The sequence below is a fragment of the Calypte anna genome, chromosome 2 (genome assembly GCF_003957555.1).
Source record: "Calypte anna isolate BGI_N300 chromosome 2, bCalAnn1_v1.p, whole genome shotgun sequence".
NCBI classification, from domain to species: Eukaryota; Metazoa; Chordata; class Aves; order Apodiformes; family Trochilidae; genus Calypte; species Calypte anna.
This window is the reverse complement of record NC_044245.1, coordinates 17,668,112-17,683,706: the sequence shown is the minus strand read 5'-3', so window position 1 is coordinate 17,683,706 and position 15,595 is coordinate 17,668,112. Positions and strand designations below refer to the sequence as shown.

Below are 15,595 nucleotides of genomic sequence, written 5' to 3'. Positions count from 1 at the left end.
CAGGTTTGGTCCAAGACTCTATTTTATCTCCTGCCTTGTATGAACTGTAGAAATACCTCTAGTAGTATTCAATACTTAACATGCAAGTGTGTAATAATCACAGATATGTTTTGTACTGGTAAATCATGTGCATGCTACAACACCCAGTAAGTGGATTAAATAAATTATTTTGTGTGGACTTAAAAGCTGCAAATATAGCTTCCATGTTCCTTCCTGTAGTAGTCATGAGCTCTCCTTTCTCATATAAAAAGTATGGGGGTTTTAGCTAAGCTTTAGAATCCCTATTTGTTTGCAGCTCTGAGTACCATATTAAATATTTTGATCTGTATCATGGGCTGGCCTATTTTTTGTTGATTTGGTCAGGTTTGGATATAGATTGGCCAAGATACCTAACCCTAAGTCAGTAGGTCTCTCTATATACACACAAATACACATATGTATGATATACATATATATGTCATGCCTTCTGAATATATGTAGCATAAATAGCACAGTGTGTTTGTACAACACCTTACCTGGTGAGTGTTTGTTTCTCTTCTCATTATGGGGAGTGTCAAAGAAGGGAGCCTTGTGATAGTGCTTTTTCTCTGGGCTGTGTGAATCTTTTCATAAAGTAAGGATGATAAGTGGATCTTCCTGCAGTGTAGTGAGTTACAGAAGAGTTGGAACTTTAACTCCTTGAATGAGCATATGAAAACAAATCATTCTTAGATTTCTGTCACACCAAATTCCACAGAACACACAGAAAAATTTTGGCTAGAAATCATAAGAGCACTAGGCGTCATTAGCAATGAGATTTTATTTCCTATCAGCTGTCTAAAATGTATATTCATGGTATGAATTAGTCACCTAGGTTTCAGCTGCAGTCAGCAGTGCGAGCATGGCTCCCCTGGAGAGTAATTCTGTTGCTTTAGAAAGGCAGAATGTCTCCAGGTGGGAAAAGTAATTCTTCAGGCAAATAATCTCTTTTCTGCATTTACTATAGAAGGAGCAGCCTTTATAGCTACCTTAGATTGGGATTAGATAGATTTAGTTTCCAAATAGGTAAAAGAATGAAATTTGTTTCATGAAACTGTTTGCATGTGTTGCTATTTTATGGGATGTTATTACCTGATCCAGGACCACTTTGATTTGAGCATGTGTTACTGTGAGCTAACATAAACATGAGTTTTGAAACAATCAGAAATAAAGAGTTGCTTTAATTTATTCAGATGCAGCTCAATCTGCCAAGCTCTATAGGTGATTTTAAAAAGTGATCAGTGGGACAGCTAGAGTGAGACTTGAAGAAAAAAGTGGTTCAAAGGGAAATTAGCCTTGTCACCCAGCTGCATTCTGTAAAAAGAGAAAAGGAAAAGATGACATGGTTAAAACAGCTCTAGTACATATTTGGAGGTTCAAAATTATGCTTTTACAGGAATTCTAGACATGAATCCTGCAAGCAGTTTTGACAGAAACTGTCTGACCTGAAGATCTCTTTGTGGAGACAGGTTGGTGAAGTCTGATGATGAAAGGGATGAGGCTGAGTAGAAATGTTAAATCCTTTAGAAAGTATTCCTCAAGGAAGAAAATAGAGACAGGAAAGATTTGCAGGTCTCGAGGTAAGATACAAGTATGTGTATGGGTAGATAGAGATATAGAGAGATAGGATAATGGATCAGCACTATTCTGTGGACTGAAAATTTTGATCATCTTTAAATTGATGCATTTCTCAATGGCACTGGGATCGTGCACCACAGCAAAATATGGTTAACTTCAGTAGCACATTGCACCTGAAATATCAATCCTAAGTGAAGGGGCAAGGTCCAGATGTATGTTTTGACTTGAGCCTGAGAAGTGGCTGCGTAGGGATGTTGGACACTGCCCAGCTTGCTAGTGGGAAAGCTTAAATGATTGCTTATTGTCACCAGTTACTTGGTTTTAGCCAATAACCAAGTGAGAGATGCTCTCTACTATCTCCCCAGTACCTTCCCAGGGAGGGGTAAGGGAGAAAGACTTTAAGGTTGGGAAAAAACCCCCACAACATAAATAGGTTTAATGAAATAATAAATAGTAATAATAATGCTGATTATGGTGAATTACGTAGATGTATTTACAAATATGTAAATATGGAGCCCGTGCTCCTCCATCAGTAACTGCTTCCTTACCAGGAAAGTCCCAAACTGGACAGCAGATGGAGGTGGCTAAGTCCAGGGTTGTGGGAAGAGTCCACAAAAGCCTTGGAGCATCCGAACCGCTCCTGCTCGGGGAGGCAAGGGAGAGGGACCTGCCTGATGACCAAAGCTCTTCTCCGGCAAGAAAACCTCACACCGGCCCCACGGCGCTCTCTCGGGAGCCATTTTATACTGAGCCCCACGGGCAGGAGCGCTGCGATTGGTTCCTGTGGGTCACCTGACCCACCCTCTCCTCCCCACAGCCGCTGCTGCTGTCCTCATTGTCACTGTCACAGCGACGGCAGAGGCCGGTGGGGCACAGGAGGTCTCGGTTCAGTTTAGCCCGAGGCAATTTTTACCCTGGTGCTCTCAGATCAGATCTCTTGACGACCTCCTCTGCCAGCTCAGCCGGGGGTGCTGAGTGCCGGGGTGTGTAGCAGTGCAGCGATGGCTCCGCTGGGCCAGGTCCCGCAGGTGGCTCCGATCCGCGGTGCCGCTGCGCTGCTCCCGTCTCAAGCGGCTGGAGTGGGCGTGGGACCGGGGCATGGATGAAATTTAGACTCCTGATGAATAGGAAGCCAGGTAGGAGAGCATCTGGAGAGGTATCCTACCATGGAGAAAAAAGGGAGTTTCCCTCCCAAGTCTGAGTTTGTTCTTCAGGACCGACCGTGCCAAAATCTGTAAAACCTTCTAACTTTCGCTGCATTAGGGCCCTGGGTACTAGTAGGGCACAGAGTTATTGCCATATATCCAGAATCTCTTCTGAGGACAAAAACTGGTTTTAGAAAAAGATGTATTTCATATATGTAAGTTGCATTAACCTTTGAGTGTTTGAGTAAATGGCTATGCACTTTCTCCTAATGTAGCATTTTTAGGTAGCATTTTAGTATAGGTAGAAGAGCTAAACCATTTTAACATTTTGGTAACACTCTTCCTCAAAACATTTACCTTCCCTGTGTCACAGGGTAACCAGGTTTGCATTGGAAGATCCTTAGTAGAACAGCAATGCTTCGTTCAGCCTAGAAGTTATTTCTTTAGCAATATATCATCCATATATTGCAGGGATTCTGCACTGCTCTTGCTGTTCAGATGTGGAATGTGCCCTGTTCAAAACCTGTGAGCACAAGCGGTGTCTGTTTTGCTTGAATATTGGACTTTACTGTCTCTACAGTGCCATAGTCACATAAAAAGTCCCAAGATGGGCTTCTAGTTGAATGGAAATTCTGTTTTTTACACCTGTCCTTTGGTTTTGGTTCTTCAGCATAACTCATGTGAGCAGATCTTTGCATGTATGAAGGCTGTGACTGATTTCAGGGATCTGTTACTGGGGTGAGGATTATACCTATGGCTGATTACCAGGTGTTGATGCTAGCAGGTCCAGTGGACACAATGAATTACTGCAGCATTGCTGACACTGATGGTGTTCCTAATGCTGTAATAGGAGAGGAACAAAATCAGTCTTTTGTTCTGCTCAGAACTCAGCATGTGCTGTGCTGCACTCTAGGGTCCAGGATGATTTTGTTTGGGAGTAGCAAACTCTGCCCTGGCACTTAGTCTGTGGTGCTGTTCTTACTTTGCTGGATGATCTCAGCTGGCAATGTCACAGCTGCTGAGGCACTCCTTGCATAGCAGAGTGTGCTTAAGAGAATGGAAGATGATGAAGTTACCCTCAGGAGACCATTTCAAAACAGATGGGCTGATCAGACATAAAAGATAAGTCAGGAGTAGAAGAGGGAAGAACTAAAAGAAAAATAAAATAGTAGAGGGGACATACTTGAATCATTTAAGCATTTTGCTTTATTATTCCAGTACTCATTATTATACTTCATATTAGTTTATGTCCCTATTCCTACTTTCAACCAATTATTTGTTCACCACCCCCTCTATTTTATCCCCTTTTCACTATGGCATTGTTTTCTCTTCATTTTTCCTCATTCTCAGAATGAACTCCTGCAACATTCAGTCTTTCAGTGTTTGCTTCCATCTCATTTGTATCAATGCTAAAACCATTGCTGCCTTGCATGAGGAAGAATTGGCTTCTTAACTCATCTACGTCACCAGTGTTTAAAATCTCTTGCCATATTTTGGGGAGGAAAAAATGGTTTCCTTCACCGTAGGAGGCATGTGTAATCCCAAAGAGCTGCTGAGATAGTAGGAAGCACAGCACAGTGAAATTGTAGGTGATGGAAAGACAGGTTGACATGAGTGGAGATGTTGAGAAAATGAAGTGGAAAACTCTGATAATAGGTAGTACACTTTTGATATGGATACAGAGATGGGAGGTAGGAGAATGACTTCTGTCTCTGATAGAGGACAGTGTGGGTCTGTTGCTCTAGCTCCAATTCAGAAAACAGAGATAAAATGTTATATATGGAGAAGGTGATTTCTGGCAAAGCACTTGGAATGATAGCGGGCCAAGGTCCAAGAGTGTTTGCTCTGAAAAGAAGTTCCAGTTCTATACTATCTTCAGAATTAGTATCCATAGTCTCTTGGCATGCCCAAGCACGGTTATTTTTCAATGTTTCCATTCTTGCCCACACAGTCTGGGTCAAAAAGACATAAGCTCTCTTCTACTGTCACTTGTAGCTAAGAAAATCTGGCTACCAGCATGAGTCAGCACTACTCTGCTATATTCAGGTTTAAAACATCTTTGTTTAGATTAAAGCTCCTCAGAGAAATCCACAGCCTTCATGAGAAATACCAGCCTGTTCCCTGCTCACTACAGGATGTGGGACCCAAGCATCCCACACTGAGGACAAGGAGTGCAGGCCTGCTGGAGCAGCATGCCAGATGAACACACCTGGGTAAACAGGCTTTTTGTCACTTGTCCAGGCTTTGCCTGTCAGCAGGTGTGTGCTCCTTGCATTCATCCATAGATTTGAGAAAGCAAGAAACAATTACCTGTGTAGGTAACCTACAGCTGCAAATGATTCAAACTAAAATTCTAAAGTGAGTTTCATAAGCCAATATTGAACAGCCAATATGGAATAAGCTGTCTCTTGAAGTAAGACCAAGCAATGTCTGATTTGCTACTTTCACTGGCAGAGGAAGAGAATTTTGATCAGAGATACAGGAGTAACTACGTAGTCTTGTGAGAAGTAAAAGAAGTTACCACACATTTTAACACACTGTTGATTTGCCTTCAGCCACATTCTCTTGTTTCTGGAAACTCCTAAACCTGTCTCACTTATATTAAACATCTTCAGCAAATTCAGTTTTCCTTCTTACTTAACAGTATTCTTTTTTGCCTCCTTTTTCTTTCACCTTTTTACTCCACAAATTGCCTGTAGGGTAAATGGTTTTGCAGGGTGTTAACAGGTGAGTGTTTATGGATCAGTAAAAGCAGGAATCCCCCTGGGTGCTTTGTTGGTGAGTTCATTTGATGGATGAGAGGTCAGCTCAAGAATCATTGATCTCAGTAGACAAAATACTAACTTGGCAGTAGGTTTTCCAGATTTTCTGGTGTGCTTGTGTGGACAATCAAAAATTATATTTAGTGTAAGTGCACTGATTTTGCCTTGGGGACAGAAGAATGCATACATGCAAGAGCATGCTGAACAAATGTTAATTAATAAGGGTTTATCTAATTTGAAGCAAATTAATTGACTAGATAGCATCTTTTTGAAATTGAGGAACAATCCAAAAGAGAGTCGGAGCTTGTATTGAGTATATGAAGTAGTGAATAGGTCTGCTCTTCGTGTGTTTGTGTAAAATCCTTTCCTTATTCTCAAATATTTGATGTAATTTCTTTCCCCATTCAAAAGGCTTCTCCAAAGAATTTCTGGCAATGATTTAGCCCACTTTAAATTCAATGGGAAAGCATTTGGCATTTAATAAGCTCTCTTCCCCTCATGTCTAAATTGGTCTGCATTCTCTCAACATGACAAAAGAAGGTGAAATGACAAAAGCAACCCTGGTAAGCCATTTTGGAACTTAATGAAAGAGGCCAAAGAGGGAGGGAGAGTCAGCAGAGGACTAGTTTGCTCCTGTATGGATGAACTGCCCATACTGTACAACTAAAGCTGTCTCCCCTTACCCTTCTGTCACTTGCAGAAAAGGATGCAGAAAATCGCTTTTCTGGTGGTGAACTGTCAGAGGAAGTGTACACTTGCCTACCCTGCAGGGAAGGATGTTCTTACTGTACAGATGATACTCCCTGCTATGCACAGGAGGACAAGTATTTACGGCTGGCTATCATCTCATTCCAAACACTCTGTATGCTGCTGGACTTCATAAGCATGCTGGTTGTCTACCATTTTCGCAAGGCAAAGGTAAGCAGAGTTTTTTTACTTTGCTATTCCTGCTCGTTGTGTGGTACAGACTCTTTTATTGTAGGTGTATAACTTCTCCTTTTGACAGTCAACTTCTCAGGTTCTAAACTTCTCAACCAAAGGAGTGGATGGGATTTCCAAGCAGGAATGCTTTTTTTTTAAGTGTGGAAGTGCCTAATTTTTCATGTAATTTTTAAAAAAAATGTAGACTAATTTGTGTCACCCAGTGAAATCTGCTTACATGTATAGATAATCAGCAAAAATCAAGGAAGCCTTTGATGTTTGAAATAATTTTGAAAAAAATCACACCAATTTCAGGTAGCTAGGGAGGCATCTGGGCATTTATAGTGTTGAGTTCTTGAATGTTTCTGTTTTACCATCGCTGGGAATGATGTTTCTTTCCAATATATTTGAGAGACTAGCTGGAAAAAAAATATCAAAGGGAAGTAATTCTAAATAATTCTAATCTGTAGAGAGTTTAAGATAGATTCTGTGGTTAAAGATTTTATTTCTTTATAGTGTGAATATATTAGAAGACTGCCTGTAAATTGCTGATGAAAGCTGCAGTTATTACCTACTGAACTTTCTGCTTTTACCTCACTCAAAATCTTTTAACATGTAATATCTCATGGAATCTCACTGTTGCCCCAGTAGATGTAGAATATTCTCTGAAACTTCCAATTTACTGAAAAGAAATGAAGTTGACACATATTCAGTACCTGCATTTGGAAGAGGTAGGTGTGCACACAGTTGAAATTAATAGCTTCACCCACGTTCAGTAACTTGATAAGCGTTTCCATTTTGGTTTTTGGAACACTTGATCCCACAGTCTTCCTAATCCTACAGTGTCTGTGTTACAAATGCATGGCTCAGTTTGAAAGACTTTAATATCCTGGCAGGAAATAACAGAAGGAGCAGTAACATTCTTTTTTTCCTCTTTGGTTTCTGACACAATCTTTGTATTTAATTATATTGCATAAAATTATTCAAATTACAGGCTTAATTGTATTTATCAAGTTTTTCATTATGAAATGTCTGTTGCAGGCATCTGTAGTTGCCTAACATTAAACTAGCAGAAGAGACAACATCACGATAATATCATTCCTTTTGAGAAAAAGTCCTTCTAGACCTACAAAGTGAACAAAATAGATTATTTCATGTGCAGCTATTGCAAGTTTGGCTTGATTTTTTTTTTCCACACTGAAATATTGATGGTTTAATAAAATATTTCTGTATTTTCTCATAAATAGTTCAAGATCATACACACATATCCACTACAGTAGAAAAAGGTTACATCTTTATTAAACATACTACAGAAATACTGTTTCAAAAAGCCTGCTTTTAATGAAAGATGCATTTTTATTTTTGTGATGATTAGCCGTATCTCCAAAGTAGGCCATGAATAAGTAACCAGACAGGATTTAATACCAAAACTATAGCAAAGAGGCTCATACACACTTTTTCTTCTTTCTAAAGAGCTATACGGTGTTGATAAAAAAATTTGACCTTAGTTTTTCCCAGGTTACCTCTTACCATTAGAGATTCATCCTGATACCTGAACTCTACTGAGAACCAGACTTAAAATAAAAGTAATGCTATTGAGATAGTGCATTTAATTCAGTTGGACAGAGACGGAGTCAATTACAATTTTGCTACCTGAGAAGAGAGTCAACTTTTCTCATATAGTATATGTCACAAGGAAAAGGGGAGGAAAAATGAAACAAAGAAGTAAACAGTCCTCTCCTGTATGGCCAATGTTTTCCAGGAATAGAAAATGATAAATAGATGTTCCACTGCTTTTCATGTCATTCAGCTGAGTTTTTTCTGGGATTTCTTTTATGTTCTTTATCTTGTTGGTGCAGCATGCTTTTAACAAGAAAAAGATCTTGTGTGATTGATTACCATGAAATGAGAAGCTGTTTGAAGGGGAAGCACACTGAGAACAATAAGTATTGGCATAAGAAAACTGCTGGTTGCATTAAGACATTTCTGACAGAAATTTGGAGTGAATGAAGAAAACTAGTAGCTGACTGTGTATTCTCTGCCAAGGGAGGAAAGGCATGAAAATGAAGGAGCAGCTAGTGAAATATATTAAAAATATCTGCATTTTGAGGGTTTCCAACTGTTAGTCAAACCAACCTCAATTAGGTTAGTATATTTGTCTGTGATTAAAGTTACTCTGTTAAACTGTTCATTTCTTCTGTACTGGGTGGGTGTCAGAGAAGAGTATTTTTTGGATTCTGTCCCATGTATGGCACTACAATATTGAAATAGTTGCAAAAAGTAGTTTTTAATACAGCATTTTAAGAGAATTAGCCAAGTGCTGCAGTGGTATAAAAAAACAATCTTCCAGGCCTCTAAAAGAGCAAATGGTAGAGATTAAGAAAAAATGCTAAATTAGGGCCCCATTGCTGAGAAGAATGAAGAGCAGATATTTGGCACTCTGGTAGTTGTTGATCAGTAAAATGAGCTCAGTAAATGGGAAGGAAATCTGAATCAAGTTACCACTCTAGTAAAAGTGACTGTGGAAAACATTAAATAATGCTTGTACATTATGGAGACTCCTGGTAAAAAAGAGCTTCACTTCAGAGAGATCTAAGGTCCTGAAATCATCTTGGGAAGAAACACCCATGGGACCTTGACTGTCATATTGTAAGTTTAGTAATTCAGGCGAAGAATGATAAAGGTCCATAAGGACCCTGTAGATTGAGATGGAGATAACAACTTTGGTCTGAAAAAAATCAGCATGTCATTAGGAGCAGATGGAGATCAGAAGGAGTTTAGAGAAGAACTATCTCACATCACAGTGGTTACATATGTGATGGCCAGTCAGTACTTATAATGGAAACTGCTATGGAAGAATTGCTCATCAGCTTAGTTTCATTATATCAAATATCAACCAAAGTGGTTCCGTGTTTGAAAGAACTTGACAAAATAAGTGGTAACAAATTGGCAAAGCCTAGGGCAAAGCTAGATGACTGGCTTCTAAAAGCCAGGGTTCTTTTTATTGGAACTTTTAAAAGTCTCTTAAGTTTTAAGTCACTTCTCTTAGAGTTTCTAAAGGTTCCTCTAAAGAGTCCTCTTCTGACTTCTCAAAGAGTTTCATTATAAAACTGCTGAATTATTTACTGTGGAGTAAGCTACTGCTTGCATTAATAGCAGTAGAGGGAGAATGGCAGACAGGAAATGTGACATCTGTGTTTATACTTACTATACTGGTGAAAAGAACTAAGGGTCAGTAGGTCCAACTTACATGCTTGCAAATTCATAGAAATTGTAACAAAAAATAGAATCAGTGGGTTTGTGGATAGGTGTGGGAAGTGGGCTTTTGTGAGAGTGTGATGCCCTGCAAATGTATTTATAGCTCTATGAAGCTGGGTTATGAGCATTTGGCTATGAGAGGACTACTTCCAAGGTCCACCATCAAAAGCTCTTAAAAATTATGATTTCAAGGGATTAGGTGAGCTACACTTCTTGTAGATAACCAAGAGATGACAGAGGGAAAGGCAGTGCAGGAAATATGGTAAAAATCATGTAAGATGTTGATGTGTGAAATGTTCATGGTTCCTTTTAAAATGGAACCTAGAGGGTGTTCAGAGGATCTCTCAAGTTAAAAAAATGAAGTGTTCTACACAGCTTTTAATTGTTTTATGTAACTCATTGGCAAAAATTATAATGGTTTCCAAAGTATAAATCAATTCAAGTAGAGTTTAGAAAGAATTATGAAGGATAATTCCATTACTGGCTATTTAAACACAATGGTTTTGGTTCAGGAAGTCCAGAATTTTTGTTATTGGAAACTGGATGATGGACCAAAGAAGGATCTTTAATAATTCTCCTTTAATAATGCAGCACAGGCCATGACCTGAGGTAGGACACCAGAGTCTGAATCAGAAAGCCATTCTGGTTTTCTCTTGCCAGTCATTACATTAGATTTCTTGAAAGCATTGTATTTACTCATACAGACTTGCACGTTTTGTAGGGAGCATAACAAAATTCAACTTATTTGTCCAAGATACAGTTAACCCAAAGAATTACGAGTACCTTTGGCCAAAATCTTGGCATTGCCAACCTGCGAATGCAGCTGCAAATTAGTGACTTCAAGCAGGAGTCAGCATTGGCAAATGGTACAAAATGGCAGTACAGAAAGAAACTGTAAGAAAGATCAGATCAGTGCTGAGGAATTCACTGGAGGCTTTGTCAAACACAGGTGAAAGTGAGTCAGCAGCCCTGAGATCAGCTCAGCAGTGATGTTATTAAAGTGCAAGAGTCATAACTGGAGAAAATCACAGGCAGAACATGTGGCCCGTTGTTGAGAGAAGGGAGAATTCCAAAGTGGAATGACTAAAACAGTTTGGAAGGCAGCACAGGAAGAGCAGCAGGAGCTAAACCACTAGTGAAAAGCTTTGTAGGGAAGAACAGAAAAAGATGAAAATGTAACAGATAAAGCAGATGCTGCTGCTATAATGGGAAAAGACAAAGCATTTCAGAAGGAGAGTAAATGGAGAAAATGTGCCAAATGGAAAAAAAAAAGGAAAAATATATTCACAGCTAATACAGAAGGGAAAACAGATGTGCAGATTGCTTCAAAGAAATCTTTAATTATTCTAGACAATCCTCATGCCAAGCAGTAGTGAAAACTGGAAAACCTGAGCCTAGCACTACCACAAGATGCAAGAGGCTGAAAAACTACTGGGAAATGGAAATGGATGAAATTCCATCACAAAAGCTGACAGCACCTGACAGCACCAGGTTATTGACACTGAGGGAGTTGTGCAATGAAGCTTGGAAAAAAAGAGATTTTTCCTCAACAGTGAAGACATTTGAGTTTTATTAGACTGCCCTGATGGGATGATCTTGGTGAATGCTGCAGCTGAGGTGTTGAGGCTCCTGCTGTGTTGACAGTAAGCGAGGTAAAAGGACACCTGATGGAAAACAAGGAACAGGGTCGTCAGGCTCTCAGCACCTTGGGTGCACTAGTTATGTGTCCTAGTGGTTGTAGAGGAATGTATAAAGGAACAGGCTCCTCTTTTTTCTTTGGTTTTCAAAAGACTTTGATAGACTATGAGAGGATCTTGCAGAACAACTTCCAGACCCTCATGGCACTGTACAGAAATGCAATACATTCACTAAGTTCAAAACTAAAAAATTAATTAGCTCAAGGTGAACAGTTGCAAACATCCTTGTGTACTATGTTGTTATTATTGATTGAATAATGCAAACATCACTACAAAAAACATGTCCAAAAGTCTGAGGCTAAGCTAACAAAAGTAGCTGGCTAGGCAAAGGCAGAAATCACTGATGCTAAAACCAAATACTCTCAAAAATGTATACTGTGTTGATAAGCCAACAGTAATTTGGTAAGAAAAATCACAAACAAAATAGGAGAATTCATCTGTGAGTAATATTACATAACCCAATGGAGAGCTTAGACAGGGGAGTAACCATCTGCAGTATTGTTTACATGCAGCAAAAGGGTAGCAAAGCTATATGGCACCAGAAAAAAACAATGTTTAAATAAACATAAATACAAACCAGATTTAAAGAAAACAATAAAATACAAAGTTAACATAGGATTTCAAGTGCTAAAGATCTACCAGAACCTTAGAGAAGAAACCAGCTGCTCTGTAAACAAGTTCTTATAGAAGGACCAGACTGTGGAAGGACATCACCTGCAAAGAACCTAAAGAGCTCATCAGTTACCAGGCTGCCTTGTCAAATGACTCAGAAAGCAAAGCTGAAAATTACTGACCTTTGCATAGCAGCATATCAACTGGAACATAGCTATCAGGCAGCATGCAACTGCAATGAGGAATTGTAAGTGCCCTTACAACATGTTAAGAAGCACTACTGGCAAAGAGACCAGAGCAGCTCATCTCAGCTGTAATGTGGAAGAGGCTAATTCCTACTTTAGTGATGAAGGAGAGATGAGAATGTAACATCAGCCTTGACTTACACTACACATATTCAGAAGGGTCTTGTTTGCTGTGGATTCTCGCTCAGGTCAACACTTCAGGCTTCAGAGGAGTTACACTACAGCCAAGCTACTTTCCCATCATCTTTCCTTGATGGGCTCTGCAGCACAGCCATGTTCTCAGCGGGCAGGGGAACCATGGTCATGCTGAAGGAAAATTTTGGGGGGTTCTGGTCTTTTTGTCTTCCTAATGTGGACATTAGAGATTCTGTGGACAGAATCTCATAGATGTAAATCCAGCATATCAAAGTAAAATTGACAGCAGCTATCACCCTTGGAAAAGATGGGTTTCAGCTCTTAAGAATGTTGTAAAAAGTGCTTAGAAGAGAGTCTTCAAAACAGCAGTTTAGAGCAGCAGTGTTATATACATTTTGCTCATTAACAATTATGAAGGATTGCTCTAGAACCTATTGAAATTAAGAACTTTGCCCCATGCAAGACTATTTCCACTCCCAAATATTGTAATTTTATAGCTTAACAGTCTTTTATTGTACTTGTCTTTTTTTTCTTCCATTTATGATCACTCAAGAACTGTTGGAAATACAGAAATAGTAATTCTTTTAAAAAAGGAGAAAAATACATACCTGGAACACCGATCAAGGAAAAAACTCACAGCTAAAAAGACCATGTGGCTCATCATCAACAAGAATAAATCATTTCACCTCCCTTGAGGGAACCTTGGCAAATAACAGTGTCTGACTGTTTTTACATGGATTTTGCTCTGAGTTGAATGCAGATATCCAGTGACTGGGATTCAGGATGTCTGGGTATTATATAGTACCACTTTCCTTTTTTTCCATTTAGTATAAATACTTTTAAGTGTTCTGCTAAATATAATTTCAAAACTGTAAAGATAGTACCTAAGCAATGCAGTTTTAAACACTGGGCATAACTGCACAGAGATGGAAAGGCATCATGCAAATGAATTCTGTAGTTCCTCTTTCTAAAACTGAGAAATTAAGAATTCCTTTTCTCCCTTAACCACATCCATGATAGGATGCAGTAATTGAGAGTGAGATGATCACAGGCTATTGATGTATGATACATCTTTAAATATTGAAGCATGCTGGCTTTGCAAACATACCTTTTTTGCTAATGTAAATCAGTCAATCCTTTCTCTTTTTAATTCTACAGTGGCATCTTGATGTGCTTACGCCTGGATGCCTTTCATCTTTGGTGCACATTCTGCTTTTCTCTCCCTCGACACCAATTCCTGACATTTCAGCTGAAGTGGAAACTTGATAGAGGGAAGAGATCTTTGCAGATGGAGCAGCTGCCTTTACGTGCTGTGCTGGTGGGCATACCTGACAGTTCACTCAGCATACACACATTCTGTGCAGTGCTTTATACACCCTTTCTCCATCATATCCTGGAGAGAAAACCTAGTTTCTTGTGATTTCCAAGGGAGGCTAATATGTAGTCTTAAGGTGTGCAGCTTTAAAGACATCGGTGATGGTTTTTTCCATTTTGGCATTCAGACTGTTTCTTAACCTAATGTCTTGGTATTTAAGATCTCACAGTCTATGAATTGTGTTCCACCTGCACTCCACAAAACTCTACAGTGCTGACCCAGTGTTCAAATTAATGGAGCTGTGACATGTGCACTTTCAGTGTAGGGTACTGGTCAGGAGTATTGCTGTCACCAGAAACAAGGCTGCAGTAGTCTTGAATGCATACATAAGTTTAGTTGTATTGCACCATGACTTCTCTTTTAAAATATATTAAACAAAGGTAACCAAGTCTTTGAATTTCAGCATACATTTCACAATAAGAACTATTACAGTATAGAATTATATTTTCAAAACTATTTCAGAATTAGAAATTAAACTGAGCAAACTGCTAAGATTTTTGGTTGACTTTTACTTTCTGGTTTTGTTTCTTGATTAATCTTGTATTTGTGTCCCTTGTAGTGAAGCTGGGTAGAGAGAATTGTCTGTCACATGATATTAAGCTTTCTCCACTGACTCTTTAATGCAGCAACTTCAGAAAAGTTGCATTTACCTGAAGTTTCATTTGAGTATTTGAATGGGCATTTACAGATTTACTTGGAGACAACTATTATGTCAGCAGAATAACAGCAACATTATTTATTTATCTTGCTATTTGTCTTGGAGTTGCATGCTGCTGGGAGCTTTCATGTACGATCAATAGCAATAGCAAAGTCTCTGGTGGCTTGCAGGAGGTCTCTGGCATGCAGATTTCTGTCTGAAGTAAGTTTTTCTTCTTGTTTTAAGGGTCTTGGTGTAGACTCATAGGAACTTTTTCAAGCTTGAGCTCCATTTATAGTGGAGGGACTTGCCAACCAGGAAGGCTTGCAGAATTTCCTAGGGACAGTCATTTGCTTGATGAGCTCTTTGTCTCTGAGAAAAGTATTTGGCAGTGTACAGGGCCAAGGTTTGTAGATTGCAATGTGGGTTTTGAAGCAGCTGGGATTTGCATTCCCAAGGGCCAATGTCTGGACCCTATTTTGACATTGAAAACTGGTATAACTTAGAAGAGGCACTTTTGAAAGTGGAAACATATATTTTTAAAAAAATGTTTCACTCAAGAAGAAAAAAGAAATACCTTAAATAAAGAAATCGGGAGACTAAAAAGCAGACAAAATGTAGCATAAGAACTTTCAAACAACAGAGAGAGAACTGTATCAGATACTTTATTCTAGGAAGCCTAGCATTTTTTTTTTACTAGATATTTTTATTGCAAAATCTGTATTAAATGGTAGCATCCTCAGAGAAACTTTATGTGCTGCTTTTTATGTGTTTTTGGCTATACTATGTGGTGGAAGCTGAACTCAGATCATTCAGGCTAAAACATTCCTGTTCATTCTTTTCTTCCATTTCTTTGGGTGAAACTTGCAGGTTTATAGCTCACAAGCTGCAGCCTTATGCTGTCAGCTTCTCTTTAGGATGTTGTGCTGTGAATACAGTCAGATTGCTTTCTGCCTTCCCTCTCCCAGCCATCCCTCCCTCTGTCTGAAATAAAATACTGACATTTTTCTGTGACATCTTCTCATCAGTGTCAATATAGCTGAAAAGAAACCTTGATCTCCTGCTTCCCTCTGAGATAGCCCAGCTACTTTGTTCTTAGTTACTGTAGCAACATGCTCGTTACCTAACATAATTTGGAACTCTGGACCTCACTTCGCCTCCAGCTACTCCTAAGCTTTACTAAACTCCTTCTGAGTTCCCTTTTAATACATG

General features: G+C 39.1%; 1 protein-coding gene across 1 annotated transcript in view; it reads left to right on the top strand.

Moving 5' to 3' along the window:
• GPR158 (G protein-coupled receptor 158) overlaps positions 1–15,595 on the top strand; it is a 173,049-nt gene that overhangs the window by 81,103 nt on the left and 76,351 nt on the right. The window contains exon 4 of the mRNA XM_008492712.1: positions 6,204–6,421. Within this exon, the coding sequence (XP_008490934.1) occupies positions 6,204–6,421 (218 nt within the window). The remainder of the gene's footprint in view (positions 1–6,203; positions 6,422–15,595) is intronic.